Source organism: Macrotis lagotis, chromosome 2 (assembly GCF_037893015.1).
Source record: "Macrotis lagotis isolate mMagLag1 chromosome 2, bilby.v1.9.chrom.fasta, whole genome shotgun sequence".
Classification (NCBI taxonomy): Eukaryota; Metazoa; Chordata; class Mammalia; order Peramelemorphia; family Peramelidae; genus Macrotis; species Macrotis lagotis.
Genome location: NC_133659.1, coordinates 136112258 through 136137843, shown reverse-complemented (window position 1 = coordinate 136137843; position 25586 = coordinate 136112258). Strand labels below are relative to the sequence as shown.

General features: G+C 34.3%; 1 protein-coding gene across 1 annotated transcript in view; it reads right to left on the bottom strand.

The window, feature by feature from the left end:
* The window catches only part of ADSS2 (adenylosuccinate synthase 2), a 54613-nt gene that overhangs the window by 20066 nt on the left and 8961 nt on the right, over positions 1-25586 (bottom strand). Inside the window, exons 2-8 of the mRNA XM_074222869.1 lie at positions 23975-24077; positions 22957-23025; positions 15400-15450; positions 5779-5845; positions 5223-5330; positions 4638-4719; positions 2079-2205 (exon numbers count right to left, since the gene is read on the bottom strand). Of these exons, the coding sequence (XP_074078970.1) occupies positions 2079-2205; positions 4638-4719; positions 5223-5330; positions 5779-5845; positions 15400-15450; positions 22957-23025; positions 23975-24077 (607 nt within the window). The remainder of the gene's footprint in view (positions 1-2078; positions 2206-4637; positions 4720-5222; positions 5331-5778; positions 5846-15399; positions 15451-22956; positions 23026-23974; positions 24078-25586) is intronic.

The following is a 25586-nucleotide window of genomic DNA, read 5'->3' as shown; positions in this document are numbered from 1 at the left end:
TATTAATTTAATTTCCTTGAGTCTCATTATTTCTTCAATTTATCACCAAAGAAATTACAGAGCAAGAAAAACACTTTTTAGTGTCTAAAATTCATACAATAACTATAATGTTTGAACTAGAAAATTAAAAACTTAACTCTATAGGTGTATGTAAAACAAAACAGAATTAGCATAATGGAATGAAAAAACATTACTTCTTTAAAATAAAATTATTAATATGATTCAGAATTTGAGCATACTTCACTTATCAGAATGCTTAAATGTATCAGTGTTATAGTGTTATACTTTCTTCTCAAATTTCACATTTTATTCCTTGACAGGAAGGAAGACAATGGTGGTTAAAAAGAGGTGCTAAAGCTTTAACCCTAGCACTTAAGACCAATACTATAGTCATCCCTCTTAAAACCACACAATTTAAGCTAATTTTTCTTTAAAAGGTCCTGAAACTATCCTGTAGTCTTGGTTGGCTAAAAGGACTAAAATTTTAGTCTAACAATATCATTTCCTGGCACACCTAGTAAAAATAGTACCCATGAGGAAAACTCCAAGGGCAAGGGAATGTGTGACTGAAGACTCCAGATGGGCAACTCAGTTAAAGGAGCTTCCTTTGAATCAATTTTAGGTGTCCTATTTCTGTTTAATTCTTCATTGGTTTTGGCGAAATATAATTCTTTTCGTGGACTTGAATGTCTCTTTTTGTTCTAATACAAATCTAAACTATCTGAGGAGTGGTCTGAGTTAGGTCCAGTCCAGAACATTCCTTTTTTGTCAGAAAATTAGTTAAACCTCAAAAAGAATTCCCAGGGAGTCATCAAAGTATATACTTTCAAAGGAAGTATTTTCAAATTTCACTAGAAGATCAGCTCCCCTCTTTGATCACAAAGGATCCCCCAAAAAAACCAGACAACACTTGTGGACTTCTCATCTCTGCAAAGAGGTATAATGGGACCATCGTCTCCTATCTTTTCTTCCAAGTCATCACAATGTCATTTTATAATTTTCAAACTGTCACACTCTACATAACACTTAATTATCTCAATTTAATTAAAACAAATCTTTGATTTACTTTAGATGTGAACTATTGGCTAAAGATATTAAGATTTAGAACTATCTAACATCCTCTTTAACAAATAAAGAAATTAGGGGCGGCTAGGTGGCGCAGTGGATAGAGCACCGACCCTGGAGTTAGGAGTACCTGAGTTTAAATCCAGCCTCAGACACTTAATAATTACCTAGCTGTGTGACCTTGGGCAAGCCACTTAACCCCATTGCCTTGCAAACCCCCCCCCCCAAAAAACCTCCCCAACAAATAAAGAAATTAAACTCAGAGAATTGATTTTTCAAGTCACAAAGGTAAAAGCAATAGAATAAATGTTCTTTACTCCAAATCCAAAGTTCTTTTGATTACATTACTATTCTCTGTTAAGGCATAACTAGTTAGCACAAGTGTGAGGTTATACCTATGAAAGAATAAGGTTTATTTTAGTTTTCTACACCCTACACTCAAACTTGCAGAGTATTTGAGATTATGACTGTTATTTCAACTAAGAAATGAACTAAATGAACCAGAGTTTATTTTACTAAAACAATTACTTACCAAGAAAACTGCTTTAATTTTGATAGGTTATATCTCTAGAGTACTAATTAGACTTTTTTTAGGAGAGCAAAAGCAGTAACAATTTGTAGAACCAAAAACGAGTTATCCAAATCAATGTATAAAATAAAAAGGAAATTTTAAAAATTCTCAATGAATCAGGTCTTAGTAAAATTATTGAAAAATTTTAAGATCTGGGCACTGTAGAGAGATACTGAGTCAGCTGAACCCAACACTAACTAATTGTGTGACCCCAGGCAAGTCACTTAACTGCTTCCAAAAAAATTTTTTTTTAAAAAACCTAAAACAATAAAATATTGCCCAAACAAAATAGACACTGGCCTTAGGAAAAGATAACTTTTACCAATTGACTATGTGCACCTTGAAGTCAGTTTTTGAAATGCTGTAATGTCTATATTTAATAGGGAAAAGTACAAAAGCAATTTGCGACTTTTTAAAGTTTTCAAAAAATAGAAACACTTACCAAAATCAATATCAAGCAGAGCTGCATTTGCACCTTCTACCAAAATTTTCTTTGGGGGGCCATGGAGGGCCTCATAGAGAAAATAAACACCATCCCTTACCATTGGTTTAATCCTTTCCATATAACCCTATGTAAAGAAACCACTTTTTCAGATGAAGTTTTTTAACTTGGTAAGCTACACAAAGATAAAACGACCTTTGATTATTGCATACTATTATCAACTCTAAGCTTCCCATTTATTCATTTTATCACTTTACCCCTATATTTATCTCTTCAGGATGCATATGAAGTTTATGTACAGGTTAAATACCATTATAATATATATAATATATATATATATCAACCAAAAAGTAATTTCCATTTAGAGCATGCAATATGTTCTTAGTTAATTTAATTTAAAATATTTCTGAAAACCACTTGTTTGATATATAAATTCACCCATATTTGATATGACAAAATTCTATTACAACAGAAAAATGATAAGTCCTTTAAAATTCATCTCAGTGTACTATGACATGTATATTTCCAGTCAAAATAACTCATGAAACTGTCAGGTACAAAGAAGCAGTAATTTGCTTCAGTGAAAGAACATATATAAAGATAGAATCAATTTCCCTTAGGTTTTTTTGAGTTCATTTATGATGCTTTAAAATTGTCAGTGAACACACTTTTCAAAAAGTGTGAAAAGGCATGCTAAGTTGGTGATCTTTGTCATTCTGGTATGAGGGTTTGGGGGTTATGAGTTGATTCTCGAAAGATAAGGACATATCGTGCTATGAAAAGCAAGGTCTAACTCTCAAGAACAATATGAAGAGAAAACTGTGGTAGTAGTGACTGACAATATGCTATGGGAAAGTGTCATGTTCTAATTAATTGTGACCTCTCTAGGTTGGCTTATTGTCATTTAAAATGTACTTCCCTTGCTTAGTCATTTAAATCTTTCATAACCTACAACAAACTTTTCTAGGATTTTCAGTACTTTTTTTCCCACATTCTAAAATAAACAAAAATGGACATGTCATTCTCCTCCTCCAAGTTTTACCATTGGAGGTCTCCTATATCTAGAACAGATTTCTCTCCTTATTCCTTTTAAGTGTCCGTTGTTTCCAAGAAGACTCATTCAAGTGTTAATTTCTTATGAAACATTTCCTGACATTCCCATTAGTGACCTCTTGCTATTATATTGCATTTATTTTATAGCTATTATAGCTTAAAACACACTAAGACCTTTTTGAGCCATCCTGAAAATATACATATTGTCTTCCCTGGAGGGCACTATTTCACTTTTGTGTTTGTTTCCCTACTGGAGGTACTTAACAAATGCTGCCAGGTTGATAACCTATCTGTTTAAGCCATGTGATTAATGGAAAGAACGGTGGATTTTGTAGCCAAAGAACTTGGATTCAAATTTCAGCTCTGCCTCTAATTATCTGCAAGATCTTAGGCAAGGTATTTTTGTCTTTCTCAGTCTCAGTTATCTGTAAATGAGAAGTCTGAAAAGGATGACCTCCAATATCTCTCCTAGGGAGGTGAGGAGGCACTGGATAGTGTTGAGTCTGCAATCAGGAAGACCTGAGTTCAAATCTGGTCTCTGATATTTCCTAGCTGTCTGACCCTGGGCAAGTCCCTTAGCCCTGTTTGTTTCAATTTCCTCATCTGTAAAATGAGCTGGAGAAGAAAATGGTAAAACAACTCCAGTATCTTTAACAAAAAAATTCCAAATGGGGTCACAAAGAGTCAGTTACAACTCAACAGGGCACTACCTCCCTGGCTGTCTCTCTAGATCTCTACGTCAATGTCAGAAGTCAATCTCAGTTACAGAATTTCTAACTTCCATTTGTTTTCCTATCACAGATTATATCTACTTCTATCCTTACCCAGGCCTTCCTCAAATACTCTAAATAGACTAAAAAAACAGGGGTTCAAGTGAATAACCTCAAAATTTATGCTGTACTGATAATGGTCACTAACACTAAAGTTAATATTTCCTAACTTGAAAAAAATCTCCTTAAAGGACCACTCCTACTCATTTATTTTCCACAAAATGTAAACAATGCTGGGTTCATAGGAACTTGATAAAAACCTAATGAGGAAACTGGTGGTTTTCTGCTTCTCTACTTTCAATACTTTTTAGACAGAGCAATTAAAAAAAAGTCATTTACATTTTTGTTTTCTAATCAGTATTTCAGAATAGTGCAAGAAGTGATTTTTCTCTCCTTTACATAAATGTCATATGAAGTACGTTAAATTATGCCATTCTACTCACTCCAAGGACCTTAAGTGATAATGCATTCCAACTCCCTTATTTTTCAGATGAGATCCCTAAGTCCCAGAATTCTTAAGCAATTTCCAGCAGGCTACCTAATGGCTTAGTGGCTGAATCAAATGAACCGAGCTTAGGTCTCCTGATTTAAGTACAGTACTATTTTTCAACAAAAAATTTTAAATGAGATGTATACTTCTTAAATATGAATATTTTAAAGGAAAAGCAACAAAATTTGAAAGTCTTGCCCTTTAAATAAGTACAAATCAAAAACTATTAAGAATGTCACAGTTTACCTTGAGTTTTTGTAATTCACCTTCAATATCGATTTCCAAAGTGGGATATATAGATTTATATTGATTAGCTAAAACTTTGAACCTGCAGAATAAATAAAGTTGGTTAGAGCTGCATGTCATTTGATTTTAAAATCTTCACAAATATCCATGGGTATAAAGTAAGGATGTATGTGTGTGCTCAACACACTCGGGAGGAGAGGGAGAGAAACAAAACTAGTCAGCACTTTTGGGGAAGGAGGAAATGGAGCGGAGGTGGGGAAGATCTGTGACTTTATTTATTGAAAATTCTCTGGAAGGAAACTATTACAGTATTGTAGACTGGCAACTGCTCTGTGACTTAAAGAAACTTAGAGGCTGAGTGACTTGTTCTTGATTACCTTTTTTGTCAGAAATAGGGGTTTGAATCACTTATACTTGAATCAGACTCATCAATTTAAAATTTAGGGTCAGCTAAATTCTAATGACAACCCAGGAATATAAATATTTAACTAGAATACCATTCCTAACATCATCAGCTAGCCTAAAATCCTCTAGATTTCAAAAACTCAGTTTTTCTTTTTGGCTTTTAAATAAAATGTGAGTTACCTGTCAGAGAAGCCATCAAAGTCCGAAACAAGATCACACATCCTGAGTCCACTTCGAGAAGCTTTAGAGGAATAAACCGGGCCAATACCCTTTTTTGTGGTACCCAAACTTAAAAACAAACAAAAAAAAACACTTTAAGCCTGACTTTTCCTTGAAATTGGTAAAATAAAAATGAAGTTAGTTCTTTAGTTCCTATGACCAGGTCAACACAAAGAACACTTTTTTAAAGCCTAGTTTCTGCTTTAAATACCTGCTAAATTTATCTTGACAGTAAAATTTACTGATACCATAAAACTGAAAATCTAAATATAATTACCTATTATTTCTTTTTTTTTTTGGTCTTGTGTGCATGTGTGCAAGCATGTATGTGTGTGTAAAGCAAAACATATCCAGGGATATAGCCTGAGGAAACTCCTATTAATACAGGATGACATGTTTGATATGTCTTCAACCTAGATCTTCCTACCTCAAATTCTACCTTTATTTAACATTACACAACAGTATACACCGGCATGCTTAGACTACAGAATCACATTTTTGATTAAACAGGACATACTTCTTTCCAGCTTGCTCCTGTCTCTGTTGTTCCTGAATGCCATCTGCTGCTTGATGGAAGTCAAATACTAGGAAAACAAAACCATAACTATCAATGAAATGAAATGAAGACAGATTATTCATATATAAGGACCTGCTAGAACAATCAAAAATCTGTGAAAAACCAATTTTTCTCCTATCTCTCCACTTTAAATTCTTATGTGTTCAGATGTTTCTCATTACAACTAAGTTTCTAATATGGAATTCACAGATATAAACTGAAAGATCTTGAAATCTGGGTAGTCTCTACAACCATAAGAGGGAAACAAGAACACTTTACCCACAAGTTTTAGACCATAAACAAGTTAATAAATTTCCCCACAACTGTGCATGCAGCATTTTATATATATCAAGGAATATGACAGAACTAGTATAATGAACTTTTCAGAGCTATAATCAAATAATTATTTAGTTTGGGATTAATATGAGAAAGCTGATAAAAATATCCTTGGCATGATTAAGTTGTAAAATCTACATTATTCAACCAGCACTAGTCAGGTTCTACACTCAGTTTTGTTGTTAACACACGTTCACCATAATTGGATTTTAGCAAAACATTTAACAAAGTCTCAAGTACAATGCCTATGGGGAAAATAAGATTATATAAAAATAGTTAGAGGGTCCCTTCCTTAGCTGGTTGAATACCATGATCAATGAAGCAATGCCTATTCTGTAGAAGTCTATAGTGAGTAGTATGCCACATGGGTCTATCCTGCTCAACTTTTATCAACTTAAAACAAATACTATACCTGTTAAATATGCAGATGGAAATGTTGGGAGACCTTAGACTATTTCAGAAAAAATATTAAAAAGCATCTTGGCAAGTTGGAAAGATAGGCAAAGCAAAATGAATTAAAGGATAGAAATGTAAATCACAGAAGCTTTAAAAAAAAATCAACCCCAAAAGATGGTTGAAAATATGACTTAATAGTTGTAGGGAAAATAGAAAGCTAATGATCCATATGAACAAAATCCCAGGTTTATTTAACTAACGCAGGGTTTAGAGCAAAGGAATATACAGTTCTACTGTACTCTATGTGCTGATGAGATCACATCATGAATAGTATTACTCAGTTCTGGATACCACATTAACAAAATGGTGTTGAGAGGAAGACAAGTGAAGCAACTCTGGAAACTCTGTCCTGATAGAAGTGGGAATATTTAAGAAATACTTGGATTAGGGAGGAAATATGGCATTTAATAAATAGTGAAGAAATATGGGAGATTGTCTAGTTCAATACCACCCATATACACAGAGAGAGGAAGTGACTTGTCCCAAAGTGGTGCAGATATTAAGTTGCAGAAGTAACTGATGCTGAGATTTTTTTATCTGATTATTTTTTTTTTAAAGAGCAACTGGCCAGGGAGCTGACTTCAATTGCAGGTAAAATTCAAAGAATTTCATAAAGAAATATACTATTATGTTCCTTTTTTTGTAACTTAAGTTGGGAGCTAGGTAAATTAATGGTTTTAATTCTAATTTTAGATTTAGCAAACAAAGTATTTGGGAAAAAAATTATTCATACTAATCTGGTGGAAAAGATATAGTTAGATGATAAGCTAGATGTAACAGTTTGATGACCTTTTTAAGTGTCATTTAAGATCCAAAATGTAACTGCTGATGATTCTCTCTCCTAAAGGACACTCCATCGCCACTTTCCAAGACTTTGCACTGTCTTTCATACCAGGAACTAACTTCCTCATTTCTACCTCTTAGAATCCCTGGGCTTCCTTCTAAATTCTGATTCAAATGCTATCTTCAGGGGAGTTGGGTGGTGTAGTGGATAGAGCACCGACCCTGGAGTCAGAAGGACCTGAGCTCAAATCTGGACTCAGACATTACCTAGCTCTGTGACCCTGGGGCAAGCCACTTAACCCCACTGCCTTGCAAAAAAATGAAAAAAAAATACTATCTTCTACTTTGATGGATTCCTCTCAGCTGTATAAGCCTCAAAGAATACCTTCCATCTACTTTATGAACCTTGTGCATACTACCTATCAATTTATATGTTGTCTCTCATTAGAAGGACGAAGATCCTAGTCTGAATTACAGCTTTCACTGGCACTTACTAGCTGAGGAAACTTCTGTTTCCTTATTCCTTATATAAAAGGATAATGATACTTGTTTAGAACCCTGAGAAAAATGTATAATACAACTACTAAAAAAAATTTAAGCTCTTCATTATTATTTTTTTTTTTTTGCAAGGCAATGGGGTTAAGTGGCTTGCCCAAGGCCACACAACTAGGTAATTATTAAGTGTCTGAGGTCAAATTTGAACTCAGGTATTCTTGACTCCAGGGCAGGTGCTCTATCCACTGAGCCACCTATCTGCCACCCTCTTCATTAATTTTTTCTTTAGGTTTTTGCAAGGCAAACAGGGTTAAGTGGCTTGCCCAAGGCCACACAGCTAGGTCATTATTAAGTGTCTGAGACTGGACTTGAACCCAGGTAGTCCTGACTCCAAGGGCAGTGCTTTATCCACTACGCCACCTAGCCACCCTTCTTCTTCATTAATTTTCAAAGCTTTCCATCAAGGAAGGTGTTCAGGCAAAGGCAGAATTAGTATTTCCAAGCAATGTTTTTAGAAGGCTTTGTTTCATTGAGTAAAGGTTCAAATAAATTCTCTCTCAAGATTTAGATTCCTCAAGTCTAATACTTAGTTACAATGTCTTTTCAAATAAATTTTTTTAAATTAAAAAAACTATAAATTTGATCCTAGAAATCTTTAGTGTTAATGTGGTTCCCTCAGATAACTTCAAAATTCTTTTGAAATATAAAGTGATAAGAATAAGATTTTTATGCCAAGATAAAAAGTTTGAGAATCATTCTGTTTGCACCAATAGTCAAGATTAGGAAGCACCAAGAATAAAAAATCCAGTTTAGCAGGGGGGACAACCAATTTTATCTAGACAATTAATCTATCTGATTTTCCACTAAAATACTTATATAAGTACTTGTTGAAATCTTGTTCCTTCTCCGATCATAAGAAACTTTAGAAAACAAAAGAAAAAACAGACATTTATAATTGCAAAAGAAAGTTTTATTTTTTTAAATGTCACACAGTAGTGAAGCACTGTAATCAGAACTGATCCATCAACTGATCACGTTATCCAACAGTAACATATTTCAACAATACTGAAAATATATACTTAGAAAATAAATACTTAGAAGCAACAAACCAGAGCACGAAGAAAAAGTAAACTTTCACAGGTAGTTCAGAATGATTGTAAGCCAAGTCTTGAAATTCATATGGTAGCATCACCATTGCTCTAGAATCAAGACAGTTATGTTTTTGTCTGGTGAAGTCTATGAAACCCTTCTCAGAATGTAATAAAAGCAAGGGAGTTATAACAGAAACAAATTATACTGAAAACATAATCATAAAAGTAAAAATATCTGTAATATTCATAAACACTCAAGTCCCAGAAACAGGTGGGCATACTATGGCTTTCTGACCCATCGTCACAAAATTCAGCACTGAAAAATACTTTCACATGCACCTGGTCTCATCATTTCTGTACAGCAACAGCACACTTTGCTTCACCAGTAACTAGTGCTTATTGCCAAAGCATTCAATCACCTGGGGGGGGGGGGGGTGATGTGAAAGGGAGTCTACAAATACAGCCATCTAGTATTTAGCTCATCTGGGTTTGGGAGCTGCTACTTAACTTCCAAGATGATGGAAACAGCATGATTCACTTATCTCTTTTCTAATATTGTTGCTGTCTATGTCCACTCTTTCTTTAGCATACCAACTCTTATTTCAAAGAACTTTCTTGGTTCACTCAACTCCTAGAAAGTTATAATAAAATTTCTGTTCTTATGATGACTACGTATTTGACTGATCATGGACTATTTCTATTAATAAAACACAAGCAAAATATTTGAGAATTTTTACCAAAAAAAATTTTAAGAGAGTTGTTATTGGTGGCCTCTTTGGTGTGTGAACCAGTCATTTCTGTGAATAAAGATTCATACTTGAAAATAACACCTATAAAATGAAAACATTGGATTTGCTTTTTTAAAATTTGAGATTGACTTTCTATACTAAACTTTAATATATGTGTCAGACTGAAAAAAGTTAAGTTAAAATTTAGAATTTTCCAGGCAAAGGTGATCTAAAAATAAGAGATTTGGACACAAATATTTAAGCATTCAAAAATACTATTCATAGAAATTAGATTTAAAATACTCAAAGACTATAAAAGTTTAGCAATAAGAGATTAGGCATCTTGCTCTGAATCTTCCCATCTTTCATAAGAAAGTAAATAACATGCCTCCCTGCCAAAAATTAAGGCTCAAGAATAAAATTAGCTAATTTAGTAAGCAACTAAATTATAACAGGCATTGAAACAGAATGATGCTTTTAAAATATGGATAAAATTTTTACAACCCACACTATCCAAATATCTTCCAAAAGATCTTTCATTTTGCAGGTGGTTTTGTGAATTTGTGGACTTTTTGACTAGTTACAAGCTTCCATACAATTAAAAAAAGATTGCTTATGCTTATATAGCTTTAAGGTATACAAAATGCTTTAAATACATTGCTGTATTTGATTCTCATACAAAACTATTAAGTACATAATGTCAAAGTATTAGCCTTTATAGGTCAAAAAAAAAATCAAATGAGAACTGGGAACTTGCACAAATCAAAAAAGTATTACACAGAAGAGCCAAAATTTGATCCCAGATGCTCAAACTCCAAGTCCTGTAAAGTCCTACTATGACTTCAATTGAATACCAAAATGAAGAGGTTACTCCCTTCACTTCCTTTTTCCTATTAAGAATCTGACCAGCCATCGTCCTAATATTTTTAACGAACTCAAACTCAGGTTCCCAAAGATTCTGTATTTGGTTAATTTGTTTAGTTAATAACGAATTTTATCTAGACAATTAATCTAGACAATTAAAAAGGTCTCTGGACTTTTACTAGGGAATAAAAGAATATATTCCACACTAACAGTATTTTTCATTTAGCACACTGAGGCATATTGCCATTTTCTGAGGGAAAGACAGAAATGAAGTAATATAGCTATTTCAAACTTTAACTAGATAAATTTCATTTATTAACATCACTTACACTCAAAATCTAAAGCAAAAAAAATAAAAGTATTTTAAATGCCAGGATGATCCTCAGACTCCTTAAATGTTTTCCAAGCAAAGAACGTGCTTAGTAATTCTTTTGCAATTTGATTTCTATGCATACACTGAATAAAATATAAATTAAAATTAACATGTTTTATCTCATTCATAATTTAGCTACAGTTTTTAATTTCAAATGAAGTTTTAAAATTATAATTAAGTGACACCAGAACAAAAATGAAAAGTATCAGACAGTGTTTTAGAGTTTCCTGGCTCACTGTAAATTGAAAAGTCCCTGGCATGCACTAGAGTAAGGAGTCCCTCAAGTTTCCAATACCAAGGTTCATCTAGTCTCTATTCCTAAGTCAAGTCTTTATTTAGTTGCTAAGTTGAAGGAGGGGCTAATTGGGAAAATAAAATTCACAAATGAAATCTATTTAATTCTTGGTTGTATTATTAACTTATTAAATAATAAAACACTTTATCTATAAATATTATTTTAGATTACAAAACTTCAATTTAACCAAAGGAGATAACAGTAAATATTCTATTCTGAATTCCTTAGAATATAAAGTTAATAATTTATCCAAGATGGCCAATATTGCTATGAAGCAAATAGTATTATACCGGAAACACTATCATGCTTCAATAAATTCACCCCCCCCAATGAGTATTTGAGCTTTTGAATGAGTTGATTTGAAGCTTCCCCCCCACCATTTACAATGGGAAGCAAATACATAGCTATTATATGAAAAATTCTAGATCAAAAGTTCTTAACTTTTTGTGTCATGAAATTCTTTTGATAGTATAGTCTTCTTCCCAGAATGGTCTTGAAAACAGACAGTTCTAGCTTTATTTAAGTAGATCTTTCTGCAGACATCTACATGAAGTGATTTTTACATAATGCAGATTTGAGGAAAAGGAAAAAAGGGAGAGACAGGAAGAGGGCTGAGCACAGGGAGGAGTATCTGGGAACAGGGAATCAAAAACAGGAAGAGGACTCAATGTATGGGGAGAGTGAAGTAAAGATCTCCTCTCTTGGCACTGGAGGTCTGAAGACATACCCCTGGACTGGGTAGCAGTGGTGCCTCCTTTCTTCTGCTTTCACTTGGAAGTTTTTATTTTATTTATTTTATTTTGTAGGGAGGCATGAGGAGGGGGAGGATGTGAAAGGTCACAGAGCCAAGAGGCAGGATGGGGGGGGGGGAGAAGAGGAAAGAAGGGGGGGGGCGGGGAAAGTGAGGGAGGAATACTCAAAAGTTAACATGGGAGGGGGCCGCTAGGTGGTGCAGTGAATAGAGCACTGGCCCTGGAGTCAGGAGTACCTGAGTTCAAATCTGGCCTCAGACACTTAGTGATTACCTAGCTGTGTGGCTTTGGGAAAGCCACTAAACTGCATTGCCTTGCAAAAACCCTAAAAAAAAAAAAAAAAAACAAAGAAGAAGATATTTGGGGCGGCTAGGTGGCACAGTGGATAGAGTACCGGCCCTGGAGTCAGGAGTACCTGAGTTCAAATCTGGCCTCATACACTTAATAATTACCTAGTTGTGTGGCTTTGGGCAAGCCACTTAACCCCATTTGCCTTGCAAAAAAAAACTAAAAAAAAAGTTAACATGGGGAGTTTTTTGGAATATAGATTTCTTTCAGAATTCTTTACATAAATATGAATTCAAATAATGTGAATATATGTAAAGAAAGAACTTTCTATCCATAAAGTAAAGTACATAGGTCTATTGTAGGTCATTGTTCAATCATTTTAATAGTGTCTGACTCTTGGGAACCCCATCTGGGGTTTTCTTGGCATAAGTCCTAGGGTGGTTTGCCATTTCCTTCTTCAGCTCATTTTACAGATAAGGAAGTAGAGCAGGGGTAAGTAACCTGCCCAGGTCACACAGCAGTGTATGAGGTCACATTTGAACTCAGGTCTTCCTGATTCCAGGCCCAACCTTCTATCTACTTTGTCACCCAGATGTCCCTTACAAAGAATTACAAGGTAATCATAGACCCCAGGTTAAGCACACCTATTTTTAGATTAAAAAAAAAAAAGAACAAAATGTTAAAATAAAAGATTTACAAAAATGCAAAATTCAAATTTTCACACAGTAACAGAAAAAATCTTTTGCAAAGATAGAGTAAGAGTTATCATTTTGCAGATCTAGGAACCTAAGCAATATAAGAAAAATAGGGACCTTTAAAAGTCTTTCAATTCAGATAAAAATTAATGAGGAAAAAATATTTCCCTTTTTGAAAAGTGGACTCAAGTGCACCTGGGCTTATAAATTATACACTTTGTTGTAAACTATCCAAGTTATAAAGAACAATTCTAATTAGGGTAGCTGGACAATTTCAAAAGGTGACCAGCTGGGGAAAATTTAAAAAAAAAAAAAAAAAACAGCAATAACTTAGTTGAAACATAATCTGTTCTATCTGTAGGTAAAATATCAGCTTTCAATCATCCAGGTATTTTTTTTGAATATGTGAGTGTGCTTCAGCTTTTGTTTTCCCTTCTATTTTCCTTACTTCTTCTTTCACCAGTGAGGACTGCTAAGAGTTTTAAGAGATTGTGAAAAAAATATTATAAAGATTATTAGAAAAAAAACTTAAACTAGTCATCTTTAAAGTTCAGCATTTTATTAGGTAGAAACACAGAATTTTAGATTTGAAAGAAACATTAAGAAGCCAACTATATCCAAAAACAAATCCTTACATCCCCCAAAATTGTCACCCAATCTACGCTTGCAACTAAGCTTGAAAAATCTAAAAGAAGACTTCTAGTTTTTCAAGTAGCTTATTTTCATTAATGCAAAGACTTTCTGTTATCAAGTCTAAATTTGGACCTCTCTGCAATTTACACACCCACTGTTCCTACTTGTCTTCTCTGATAAAACAGAACTAATCTTATATACTTCTTCTGGCATGAAAATCTTTCAAATTATTGAATACTGCTAACATGTCTCCCAAAATAAGTCTTCTCTTTTCTAGGATGAATAAATACTCATTCCCCAGCCCTAGTTTCTTCATTGTATTCTCAGATATAACATAAACTAAAGATTTTTCAGCATCCAAGATGCAGGTTCCTTCTTCCTAAACCGTGGTAGCCAGAATTAAAACAAAACTCTAGATCTGGTTTGAACATGAGGAAGAAGATTAGGAAAATCACTTCGTTATTTCCTAGATGATAGACCTCTCAATATAGCCAGGACATCAACAGCATTTCTGATGGCCATATCACAGCTAATTCATATCGAGCTTAGAGACTCCAACATCTCCCTTTTTTTCCCCCAGACATTATAGTATTTTTAAAACATTTCCAAATTAGTCATGCTGTGAAAGAAGCAGCAGAACTAAAACAGAAAACCATGAGAAAAATTTTAAAAATTTAAAAGAGTAAAAATGTTTTGGTCTACAATTAAACTCCATAGTTTTTTCTCTGGATGTGAATGGCATTTTCTAACACAAGTCTTTTAAAATTCTCCTTGATCAATGAACTGCTAAGAGGAGCTAAGTCCTCAGAGTTAATCATCACACAGTATTGCTGCAATTGTGTACCTAGTTCTCCTAGTTCTGCTCACTTTTATAACAGATGCTGTAATGTGGATACAGCAAGCTAAGAAAACTTACAGAATTTTACTTTTCGTGTAGTGATATCTGTAAATATATATAGATAATAGTTTGATTTCTTTCTGGTCCTATAACTCTAAAAAGGAAATTACAGGACTTCAAAAGACTTAAGGAACCCCAAAATGAAGCATTTGATAGCCTTTGATCTATCAAAATAAGGCTAATTAATCTATAGCAGTCATGTCAATAAATATTTGCATTTATTAAGTGCTTATTGTGTTCAAGGAACTATTCTATAGCCTGTGGATAATATGAAAAAGCAAAAACAAAATTCCTGCTCTCAATTTTGACATTTCAAGGATTTAAAACAGCACTGGTGAGGGAAATGGAGTTCATAAGGATAGAGCAGAAATAGTTTAGGTGCAGTTAGGGATTCAACTGAAATTATATGACCATAAATTTGTTTGAAATCAACTCAATTTCATGACTTTCTCAAATGATCCTGCAACAGTTTGGGAATTACTGCAAAAGTAACAGATGATAAGAGATTCCCCAGAATTGATTACAAGTGCTGCATGAGATAAATCAAGTATTACTAGGGAGATAGTACAAAAGTACTTTTGACAAGCAATGAATTGTGTACAAACATCCCCAAAATATTTTGAAAAGGATTCTCTTTTGTTTAACAATCTATTATAGTTAAAATGATCATAAATTTCACATTAATAAGGATTTTATGTTGGAATTTTAGATAATCCATACTAATCTTATAATCTACTACCAATGATAATCAAGGATTATATATTTAAAATATCCCTTGACATGATATGAAGTCTCCAGTCATAAAAGTAAGAAAACAAATTATCACCAAATGCTTTTTTAAAAGATGAATTTCTTATTAAGATGAATAAAATTAATACAATAATGCTACTCTTACCAATATGGGCTCTGTCAGAAATTATAAGCCTTTTTTCCCAACCTTCAAGACCTAGAAGCAACAAAAAGGGAGGAAAAAGTAAGATTTAGATGGAACATTTGTTTTACAATAACACTTAATACTACAATACTACAATAATACTATATTTTTTAAAAACTAGAATGAGAGGCAGCTAGGTGGCACAGTGGATAGTGCCCAAGCCCTGGAGTCAGGAGTACCTGAGTTCAAATCCTGCCTCAGATACTTAATAATTACCTAGCTGTGTGGCCTTGGGCAAGCCACTTAACCCCATTGTCTTGCAAAAACCTAAAAAAAACCCCAAAACTCTAAAAAAAGTAGAATGAAAAGTTTCTCCCTACCAAGACCAAGACTGCGCTTTTAACAGTATTTCCCCTTAAAAGAGTTCCCCAAATAGCCAAAGAAATATGTAATGATACAGCTTCTAATGAATATTAATGTAATGCTTGTCTTTTGTTCTCAAAGGAGACCATGACATCACAAAAGTGATAACATAACAACATGTAAATTGGATTTGAGTGAGGAGGTGCTGTGCTAAGTCACCAGCCTCACTTTTTCCTCCAGTGACACCTGGGTCCAGTGGTCAGATATGAATCAGGATGGCTGGAGATGGCCCTGGACGCAAGGTAGTCAGGGTTAAGTGACTTGCCCAGGGTCACACAGTTAGTGTCAAGTGTCTGAGATCAAATTCAAATTCCTATCCTCTGACTCCAAGACAAGGGCTCGACCCACTCCATCACCTAGCTGCCCCAGGACTCCATAACATTCATGTACAATAACTTATTCAGCCATTCCCCAATTGGTGGGCATTCCCCTAATTTCCAATTCTTTGCCATTACAAAAAGAACTGCTGGAATTATTTTTGTACATGTGGGACTTTTTCCTATTTTTTATGATCTCTTTGGGATATAGATCCAGAAGTAATATTTTATTGCTGGTTCAAAGGGCATGCACAGCTTTATTGCACTTTGGGCAAAGTTCCAAATTATTCTCCAGAATGGGTAGGATCAGAACATTAGTGTCCCAGTTTTCCCTCATCCTTGCTAAAATTGATCATTTTCACACACTGATGTGTGAGGTGGTATCGTTGTGTTGTTTTAATTTGCATTTTTCTAATCAATACCCATTTGGAGCATTTTTTCATAAGAATTTCCTTCATCAGAAACATTAGCTGCAAAAAATTTCCCCTAGTTTTCTGTATTCCTTCTAATCTTGGTTGCATTGGAGTTCAGCAAACCAGATCATGTGCACCTGTGCCAGGTTTTAGAGATCTTCTTCCTAGGTGAAAAGCAGGTGCACGACGAAATGCCTGAGTGGCAGGCTTCAGATCGAAAAACGTGCGTGGGCCGGGGCGTCTAGGTGGAGCAGTGGATCGAGCACCGGTCTTGGGAGTCAGGAGTACCCGATTTCAAGTCCGACCTCAAACACTTAATAATTACCTAGCTGTGTGGCCTTGGGCAAGCTGCTTAACCCCATTGCCTTGCAAAAACTAAAAAAACAAAACAAAAAACAAAAACATGGGCCAAGTGCCCATACACAGGAGTTCCACCCAGTGCCCAATCCAGGGAAATTGGCAATGGAGAGCTTCCAGGAGCTTGGTTGCATTGGTTCTGTTTGTGCAAAATTTTTAATTTAATTAATATACTATTTTTAATTTAATATATTTGAAATCATCCATTTTGCAGTTTTTATAATGTTCTTTATCTCATTTGGTTATAAACTTTCCTCTTCATAGATTTGATATATAGACTTTTTTTTTGTTCTCTTAAATAGAATCACCCTTTATGCCTAAACACTGTACCCATACTGATGAAATTTCGAAACAGGGTGAAGTGCAGACGTAGTTTTTGCTGTATTATTTTCCAATTTTCTCAGTAGTTTTTGTCGAATAATGACTTCTTTGCTCGAAGCTAGTATCTAACAGAAGATTACTACTTCTTCTGAATCCACTGATCCACTTCTCTTACTTTTTAGCCAGTTTTGATGACTGTCACTTTATAACAAGTTTTAGATCTGGTACAGCTAGAACACCTTCTTTTGTATTTTTTTTTCCATTAATTCCCTTGATATTCCTGACCTTGTTATTCCAGATGAAATTCTTAGTCACTATTTTTTCTGGTGCTATAATGGCATGGCACTGAGTAAGTAATTTGAGAAGAATTGTGATTTTTATTATATTATTTTTACTTTATCATATTATTTATTTTATTATATTAGCTGAGTCTAACCATGAATGTCTGACATTCTTCCAACTATTTAAAACTGATTTTGTGTCAAAGTTTTTGCAATTGCATTCATATACTTTCTGAGTTTGTCTTGCCAAGTCTTTTATGTTATCTACAGTTATTTTAAATGGAATTTTTCTCTATCTCTTGCTCTTGGGCTTTAGAGGTCATATATATATAAATGCTAATGGTTTTTGAGGGTTTAATTTATATCCTGCTATTATGCTAAAGCTGTTAATTATTTCAAGCAACTTTTTAGTTGATTTTCTAGGGTTCTCTAATTATATCATCTCTAATTATATCATCACATTGTCTGCAAAGAGTACAATTTCTGTTTCCTCAATACCTATCTAATTCCTTCAATTTCTTTTTCTTCTCTTATTGTTAAAGCTAATATTTCTAATACAATATTGAATAAAAGTGGAGATAACAGGCATCCTTATTTCACACCTGATCTTTCTGGAAAGGCTGCTAGTTTATTCCCATTACATATTTTAGGTAGACACTGCTTATAATTTTAAGGAAATGTTATGCTCTCAAGTAAGAATGGATGCTATAGTTTGTCAAAGACCTTTTCAGCATCTATTGATAAATTATTTTTGTTACTGTTAATGATATGGGGTCAATTATGTTAATTATTTTCCTAACTATCCCTGCATACCTGATATAAATCTTATCTGATTATAGTGTATTATACTAGTAATAATTTACTTCAATCTCTTTACTAAAATTTTTGCAACAATCTTCAGTAGGGAGATTAGTCTATAATTTTTGACTCTTCCTGGTTTAGGTCAGTACCATATTGGTGTCATAGAAGGAATTTGGCAGAACTCCATCTATTATTAAAAGCAGTTTATATAGAATTAGAATTAATTGTCCTTTAAATATCTGATAAAATTCACTTGTAAATCCATCTGGGCCTGAAGATTCTTTTCATAGGGAGTTTATTGATGGTTTTCTCATTTTCTTTATTCTAAATTGAGAATTAAGTATTTTATTCCTTCTTCTGTTAATAGATGTAGCTTATATTTTTGTAAATATTCATCCATTTCAGATATATTGCCTGATCTGTTGGCATATAGTTGGGCAAAATAGCACTGAATTATTACTTTAATTTTGTCCTCGCTGCTGGTGAGTTCAACCTTTTCATTTTTGATACTGGCAATTTTTTTAAACCAGATTAATAAAAAGTTTATTTTATTTTTTTTAAAACAAAACCAAGTCTTAGATTTATTTATTAGTTCAATAGTTTTCTTACTTGTTTTTATGCTCTAGTATATGGTCAATTTTTGTGTAGGTGCGATGTCTGCAAAGAAAAAGGTATATTCTTTTTTTTATCCCCATTCAGTTTTCTCCAGAAATCTATCCTATCTAAATTTTCTAAAAATTTATTCACCTTAACTTTCTTCTTGTAATTCTAAGAGACAGAGGTTGAGGTCCCCACTATAGTTTTGCTATGTCCCCCTGTAATTCATTTTTCTTCTCTTCTTGAAACGCATATATTAATACTGATATTACTTCATTGCTTATGGTACTCTTAAGCTATTTCCTTCCTTATCCCTTTTAATGAAATGTATCTCACAATTTGCTTTGTCTGAGAAAAGAATAGCTACCTGTTATTTTTATTTCAGTTGAAGTATTCTACTCCAGCCATATTTACCCTGCATGATCTCTCTACTTTCAAAGGTGGTGGTGGTGGGGTTTTGGGGGGGGGGGGGGGGAAGATTTGCAAGGTAATGGGATTAAGTGACTTGTCCAAGATCACACAGCTAGATTATTAAATGTCTGAGGTCATATTTGAACTCAAGTCCTCCTGTCTCCAGGAGTGGTGCTCTATCCACTGAACTTCCACCTCAAAAGTAAATATATTGTAGGACTCTTTATTTTTAATTTGCTCTGCTATCCATTCCCATTTTTTTCTCTAGATTTTTCAAGGCAATGGGGTTAAGTGGCTTGCCCAAGGCCACACGGCTAGGTGTCTGAGGTCGGATTTGAACCCAGGTACTCCTGCCTCCAAGGCCAACGCTCTACTCACTGCGCCATCTAGCCGCCCTATCCATTCTCATTTTATGGAAGAGTTCCTCCCATTCATATTTACAGTTATGATTACTAGCTGTTTCTTTCCATGTTGTCTTCCTATTTCTACCCTTTCCTTTACCCTTATCCCTCCTCACCAATGTTTTGCTTCTGACTGCTGCCTCTCAATCATCTTTTTCTTATCAGCTCTTTGCTCCTTCCTTTGTTCCTTCTTTTTTCTTTTTAACTTTACTTTTCCTTTTTTTACCCTCCCTTTTACCAGTCCCTTGTTCCCTTTTCTTTCCCCTTCACCCCACCCCCACTTTCCTAGGGTAGGATAAATTTTTAAATACAAATGGGAATGTATGTTATTCTCATTTTGGGCTAAATCTGTTGAGAGTAAGACACATGACTACCTAGCATCCAGGGTCATCTCCAGTTGTCCTGATTCATATCTGACAACTGGACCAGATGACTCTGAAGGAGAAAGTGAGGCTGGTAACTTAGCACAGCCCTCCACCCCAATCCAGTTCATGTGTTTGTAATGGCATTACCTCCCTGATGTGATGGTCTTCTTCGAGAATGAAGAACAACAACAAAAACAATTATTTTAAATCTATAAATTCTGTCAAGATATATTCCTTCCAAGGGTTGACTGATTTGTAAGCACCATTACCTCATACTCATTTCATATTAACAGTCTCTGTCCAGGTATACTCTCCTCAAATATTCCATTAGAAATATAATCCTGAAGAGTTATGAGTATCATCAAATTATATAGTCAGTTCAGACCACAAGTTCTTTCCAAGTACTCTCTAGAGAAATATAATCCTCTTGAGCTAAATTATCATGTAAAACAAAATCATTTCAAGATCCATTTATACTTATATCCCTTAGGTACATTCTTTCCAATTATATTTAAACCTCAGGAGCTAAAGTATCTGCTAAAGCATCATCACTTTCATGATCAATCTTTATACCTAGTCCCTCCTCTCTAAGTATGCTTTTTTTAACTATCCTAAGAGAAATACAAATCTCAAGAGTTACAAGTATTATCATCCTATGTAAGGATGTATACACTTTAATGTTATTAACTATAATGTTTTTCTCCCTTTCCGCTTACTTTTTTATGTATCTCTTGAGACTTGTATTTGCAGATTAAATTTTTTGTACTGGTCTTTTTACCAGATAAGCTTAAAAGCTTAAAATTGAAAATCTATCCTTTTCCCCTGAAACAATTTGTTGAATTTTGCGAAGTAGCTGACTCTTTGGTTGTAATCCTTTGCCCTCCAGAACATCATTCCAGGTCCTCTATCCTTTAATGTCGAAGCAGGTTAGTCCTATGTAACCCTGACTGTGGTCCCTTTATATTTAATTGCTTCTTTTTATCTGCTTGCAGTATTTTCTTCTTTAGCTGAGAATTCTGAAATTTGGATACAATATTCTGGAATTTCTTTCTGGAGCTGATCAGTTGATTCTTTCAAGGATTATTTTGTCTTTTATTAGGAAGGTTTTCCATGATAATTTCTCAAAAAATATTTTGCATTCTTTTTTTCTGATCATGGCTTTAACGTAGACCAATAATTAGTAAATTATCTCTCCTGAGGGGCGGCTAGGTGGCGCAGTGAATGAAGCATCGGCCCTAGAGTCAGGAGTACCTGGGTTCAAATCCGGTCTCAAACACTTAATAATTACCTGGCCGTGTAGCCTTAGGCAAGCCACTTAACCCCATTTGCCTTGCAAAAAAACCTAAAAAAAAAAATTATCTCTCCTGGATCTATTTTTCAGGTTGGTCATTTTCCTAAAAGGTGCTTTACATTTTCTTCTATTTTTTTTTTCAGCCTTATGGTTTTTGTTTGATGGGATTTTGGTGTCTCATGGTCATTGGTTTTCCATTTGTCCAATTCTAAGTTTTAGGGTGTTCATCAGTAACTTTTCTGTTTCCTTTTCCAGTTGGTTAATTTTACTTTTTTGCTGAGTCAATACCCTTTCCAAATTGGTGGATTTTACTTTTTGCTGGGTTGCATTCCTTTTCCAGTTGGTCACTCTTACTTTTAAAGTAGTTGTTTTTTACTTTTCTATTTGATCAATTTTACTTTTAAAGGAGTTAATTTCTTCAATTTTTCATAATTTTCTGCATGGTTCTCCTTTCTTTTCCTCATTTTTCTTCTTCTCTTTTTGGTTTTTAAAATTCTTTCTGAGATCTTCTCCAAGAGAACTTTTTGGATTTGAGGTCAATTCATAAACTCCTCTGACACTTCCCATGTAGTCTTTTTTTCACTGCTTTCATCTTTGGAGATGGCATTTTTATCGTCCCTATCAGAATAGTAGCTTTCTATGGTTTATGCATTTTGGGGTTTTCTTTTTTTGCTCATTTGGTAGCTGAGTTCTACTCCTGCAGCACAGAGAATATAGTCCCAAGTTTTTTTGTGCTGTGGCTTGGGATCTGGCCCCTGACTTACCATTTGCCTATGGTAGTGCCTATACAGTGGCTTGTGCATTGTTAGGGTAGCTCAACTCAGGCCTATCTGTTGTACCAACACTCCCAGGGTGCAAACTTTGTCTTCTGAGCTGAGGTTGGGGACCCTCATTCCTGGCCTGCTGCAATGCTATCTTGCTAAGCTTTGACCTGAGCTGCGCTACGGCTAAGAGCCTCCTGCTGGCTTTCCAGCTCTCCTATGTATGCTGGGCTACATTTCCCTTTTACCAGGTGAAACAGACCTTTACTGATGTTGTTCTACAATACCTTCAGTTAAGATCTTGTTTCTTTTTGTTTCATGTTAAGCTCCAGGAGCTTCCTAGCTTCATGATGCCATCTGGGCTCTGCTGTAGAAGAGACAGGACTTTTATAAAAGGCTTTGCCACAGCTGATAACTCAGCTGGCATGGCCTTTAAGACTATGAGATTATATCAACCATTCATGACTAAATACCTGAGGATTTTAATCAATCTTTGTGTTATGACTTCTTTGCTCAGCAAAATAGCAAGACATTAAATTTCATTTAAATGTAATAACCAATGTCTATTTTAAAATTTGCACTATATTTCAAAAGAACAAAGATCTAATTAAATTTATCAAGTATTTTATTTTTAAAAAAAACTCTAGGGGCAGCTAGGCAGCACAATGGATAGAGCACCAATCCTGTAGAAAGGAGATCTGAATGCTAATCAGGTCTCAGATCCTTAATAATTACCCAGCTTTGTGACCTTGGACAAGTCAATTAACCCCATTGCCTTGCAAGCCCCCCCCAAAGGGGAAAAAACCTCTATAAAAGTTTATTGTAGTTTCAATTCTTACCTTTCCCCTTTTGTACATTTTTCTCTGCTTCTTCAAATAATCCTGGTAGGTGAATTACCACACCATTTCCTAAAAGAACCAAAACATTTAAACTACAACTCAATCTCAGATGTATTCTTTTTTTAAAAAAAGAATAAACTGTGATTATCTAGAATGATAGTGAATGGGTTAAATGAGTTAGCCAAATACTGATTATAAATTACACACACACACACACACACACACACACACACACACACACACCCCTTTTGTAAATTATCAATTTTCAAACTAGAACATTTTTAAATATACATAAAGCTGAAATTATACAAAAGAAGAATTAACTGCTACCTGTTAATTAACTATTATCGTGTGACTATGTATTCCAGATGAATTAGCAGATGTTTATCAATCAGTTGGACTGATGGTTAATTTTTAGTAGACTCTAAAGGAGAAATATCAAGGCCTGGTAGAGAGTATGCGAAAAAAGATATTCCAGGCAAGGTAACTTGAGGCTAAAGGTCTTGATCTTAGACTGTCATGAAGAGGTTAAGCAATAAATAAAAAAAAATTCTATAATGGGGTAAAGTTATAATAATTTGACCCAGTTAATAACTTTATTTTTTAAATATTCACCTTTAAGGACTCCTCCAACCTTTTCCATTAAAAGGAATTTCTACAAAAAGCTTCTCTCTTTCAACACTCCTTTTTCCTCCCCCCATCCCCCCCGTTAGAAAATCTGACTGTTTCAAGCCTCCAACATAAATTCTTCTACATCTTAACAAACAAACAGAAAAGATGAAGTGGTCTTTGGATGGGTCATTAAATCTTTCTGGGTATAGTTCTTTATCTATAAACCTAATGGACAATTCTGCTTTAAAATTCTGTGATTCGCACACTCTTTTATAGTACAAGGAAGACTTTGATCAATATCATGATCCAATCTCAAGAGATCAAAAGACAAATACAGAATCATTTTTCTGATCAATCATAGTAGAAAATTAACCATCCAACTGTTGGGACAACACTTCATATTTACCAATGAATGCAGTGACATTTGGATTGATGATTCCACTTGGTAAGAGGTGAAAGTCATACTCCACAGAATCCACAACAACTGTATGGCCAGCATTGTTTCCTCCCTGAAATGTACATTGTAATAGGAAATATTTTACTGATCCTGAAAATTAAATCTGTATTATAATCACTGCTTAAGTAAGACATTTCCCAAATCTTCAATACCCCATATCTCCTACAAAATCCATTCCCCACAAAGTTAAACCAAAATTCCCTTAACAGAGCAATCACAATTTTAACTTGCCATTTTCCATTTTTTTGTTGCTTACTATTAACAAAAAGGAGGTAAAAATTAAAAATTTGGAATCATTCTGTTTCTACTGTAATTGACCTGAGCTTCATTTTTAGGATAGTTTTCATTTACGTTTTTGTATATATTGCTTTCTTTATTAACACATTTCTTCTTTATGTCTCTGAATTCTTCATATTCAATGTCTCTTAAAACAACATGTAATTTCATATACTATATGTTCAGCTACTTCCCAAATGTGGGCACAGTTTGATTTAGCTACCTATAATTACAAACAACTTTATTCTGAATATTTTTATGTAACTGGGGGGGGGGGTATTGGTTTATTATTCTTGGGAGCATTGATCCATTAGGATAGGTGGATCAAAAAGTAAAGAAATAATTACTTGCATGCTTCCAAATGGCTTTCAAGAATAGTTAGACCACAGCCCCACCAATATTGAACTAATGTGCCTTTCTTTCCAGTTATCTCCAACAATCTTTTTTCCTATCTTTGCCAATTTGATGGGAATGAAGATATTTTAATCAGCATTTCTGATTAGTGATTCTGAATATTTTTCCGCTTTTTGATCACAATAATTAAAAATTGGAATTACAGTGAAGTTCATTGGCCTCCTGGTTGTTCTTTAAATGTACTTCTATTCCCCAACTTCTGAGGTTTTTCACTTGCCTGTCTCCATGGTTGGAACTATCTTCTTTCTCATCTCCACCTTCTAGTTAATCTGGTTTCCTTCAAGTTTCATCTAAATTCCCTTCTCTAAAGAAGATTTTCCCAGTCTTCCTTAATTTGAAGCCTTTCCTCAGAAAGTGTCTTCAATTTATACAATATCTGTATGTGTACATAGATGTAAGTCATTAATACATAGCTGTTTGGATGTTTTCTCACCCATTAGACTTTGAGCTCCTTTGGAAAGAGATTGATTTTGCATTTCTTTTTATTCCCAACAATTACCATAGTGCCTATCACATAGTGGGCATCTAATATATCTTAGATTGAAATGTAGCCCATGATTACAAGAACTTGAAGAAACCTCATAAAAAAAACCTTATTCAACCTGATCAAGGACAAAAAAAAAATCCTTCTATAAAACTGAGCAAGTGGTAATATAGTTTGTACCTGAAGAAATTTGTTTTTTTTTCCTTTTAGGTTTTTGCAAGGCAAATGAGGTTAAGTGCCTTGCCCAAGGCCACACAGCTAGGCAATTATTAAGTGTCTGAGGCCAGATTTGAACTCAGGTACTCCTGTCTCCAGGGTCAGTGTTCCATCCACTGCACCACCTAGGCGCCCCTCTGAAGAAGTTCAAAGAAGAAACTCCCATTACTC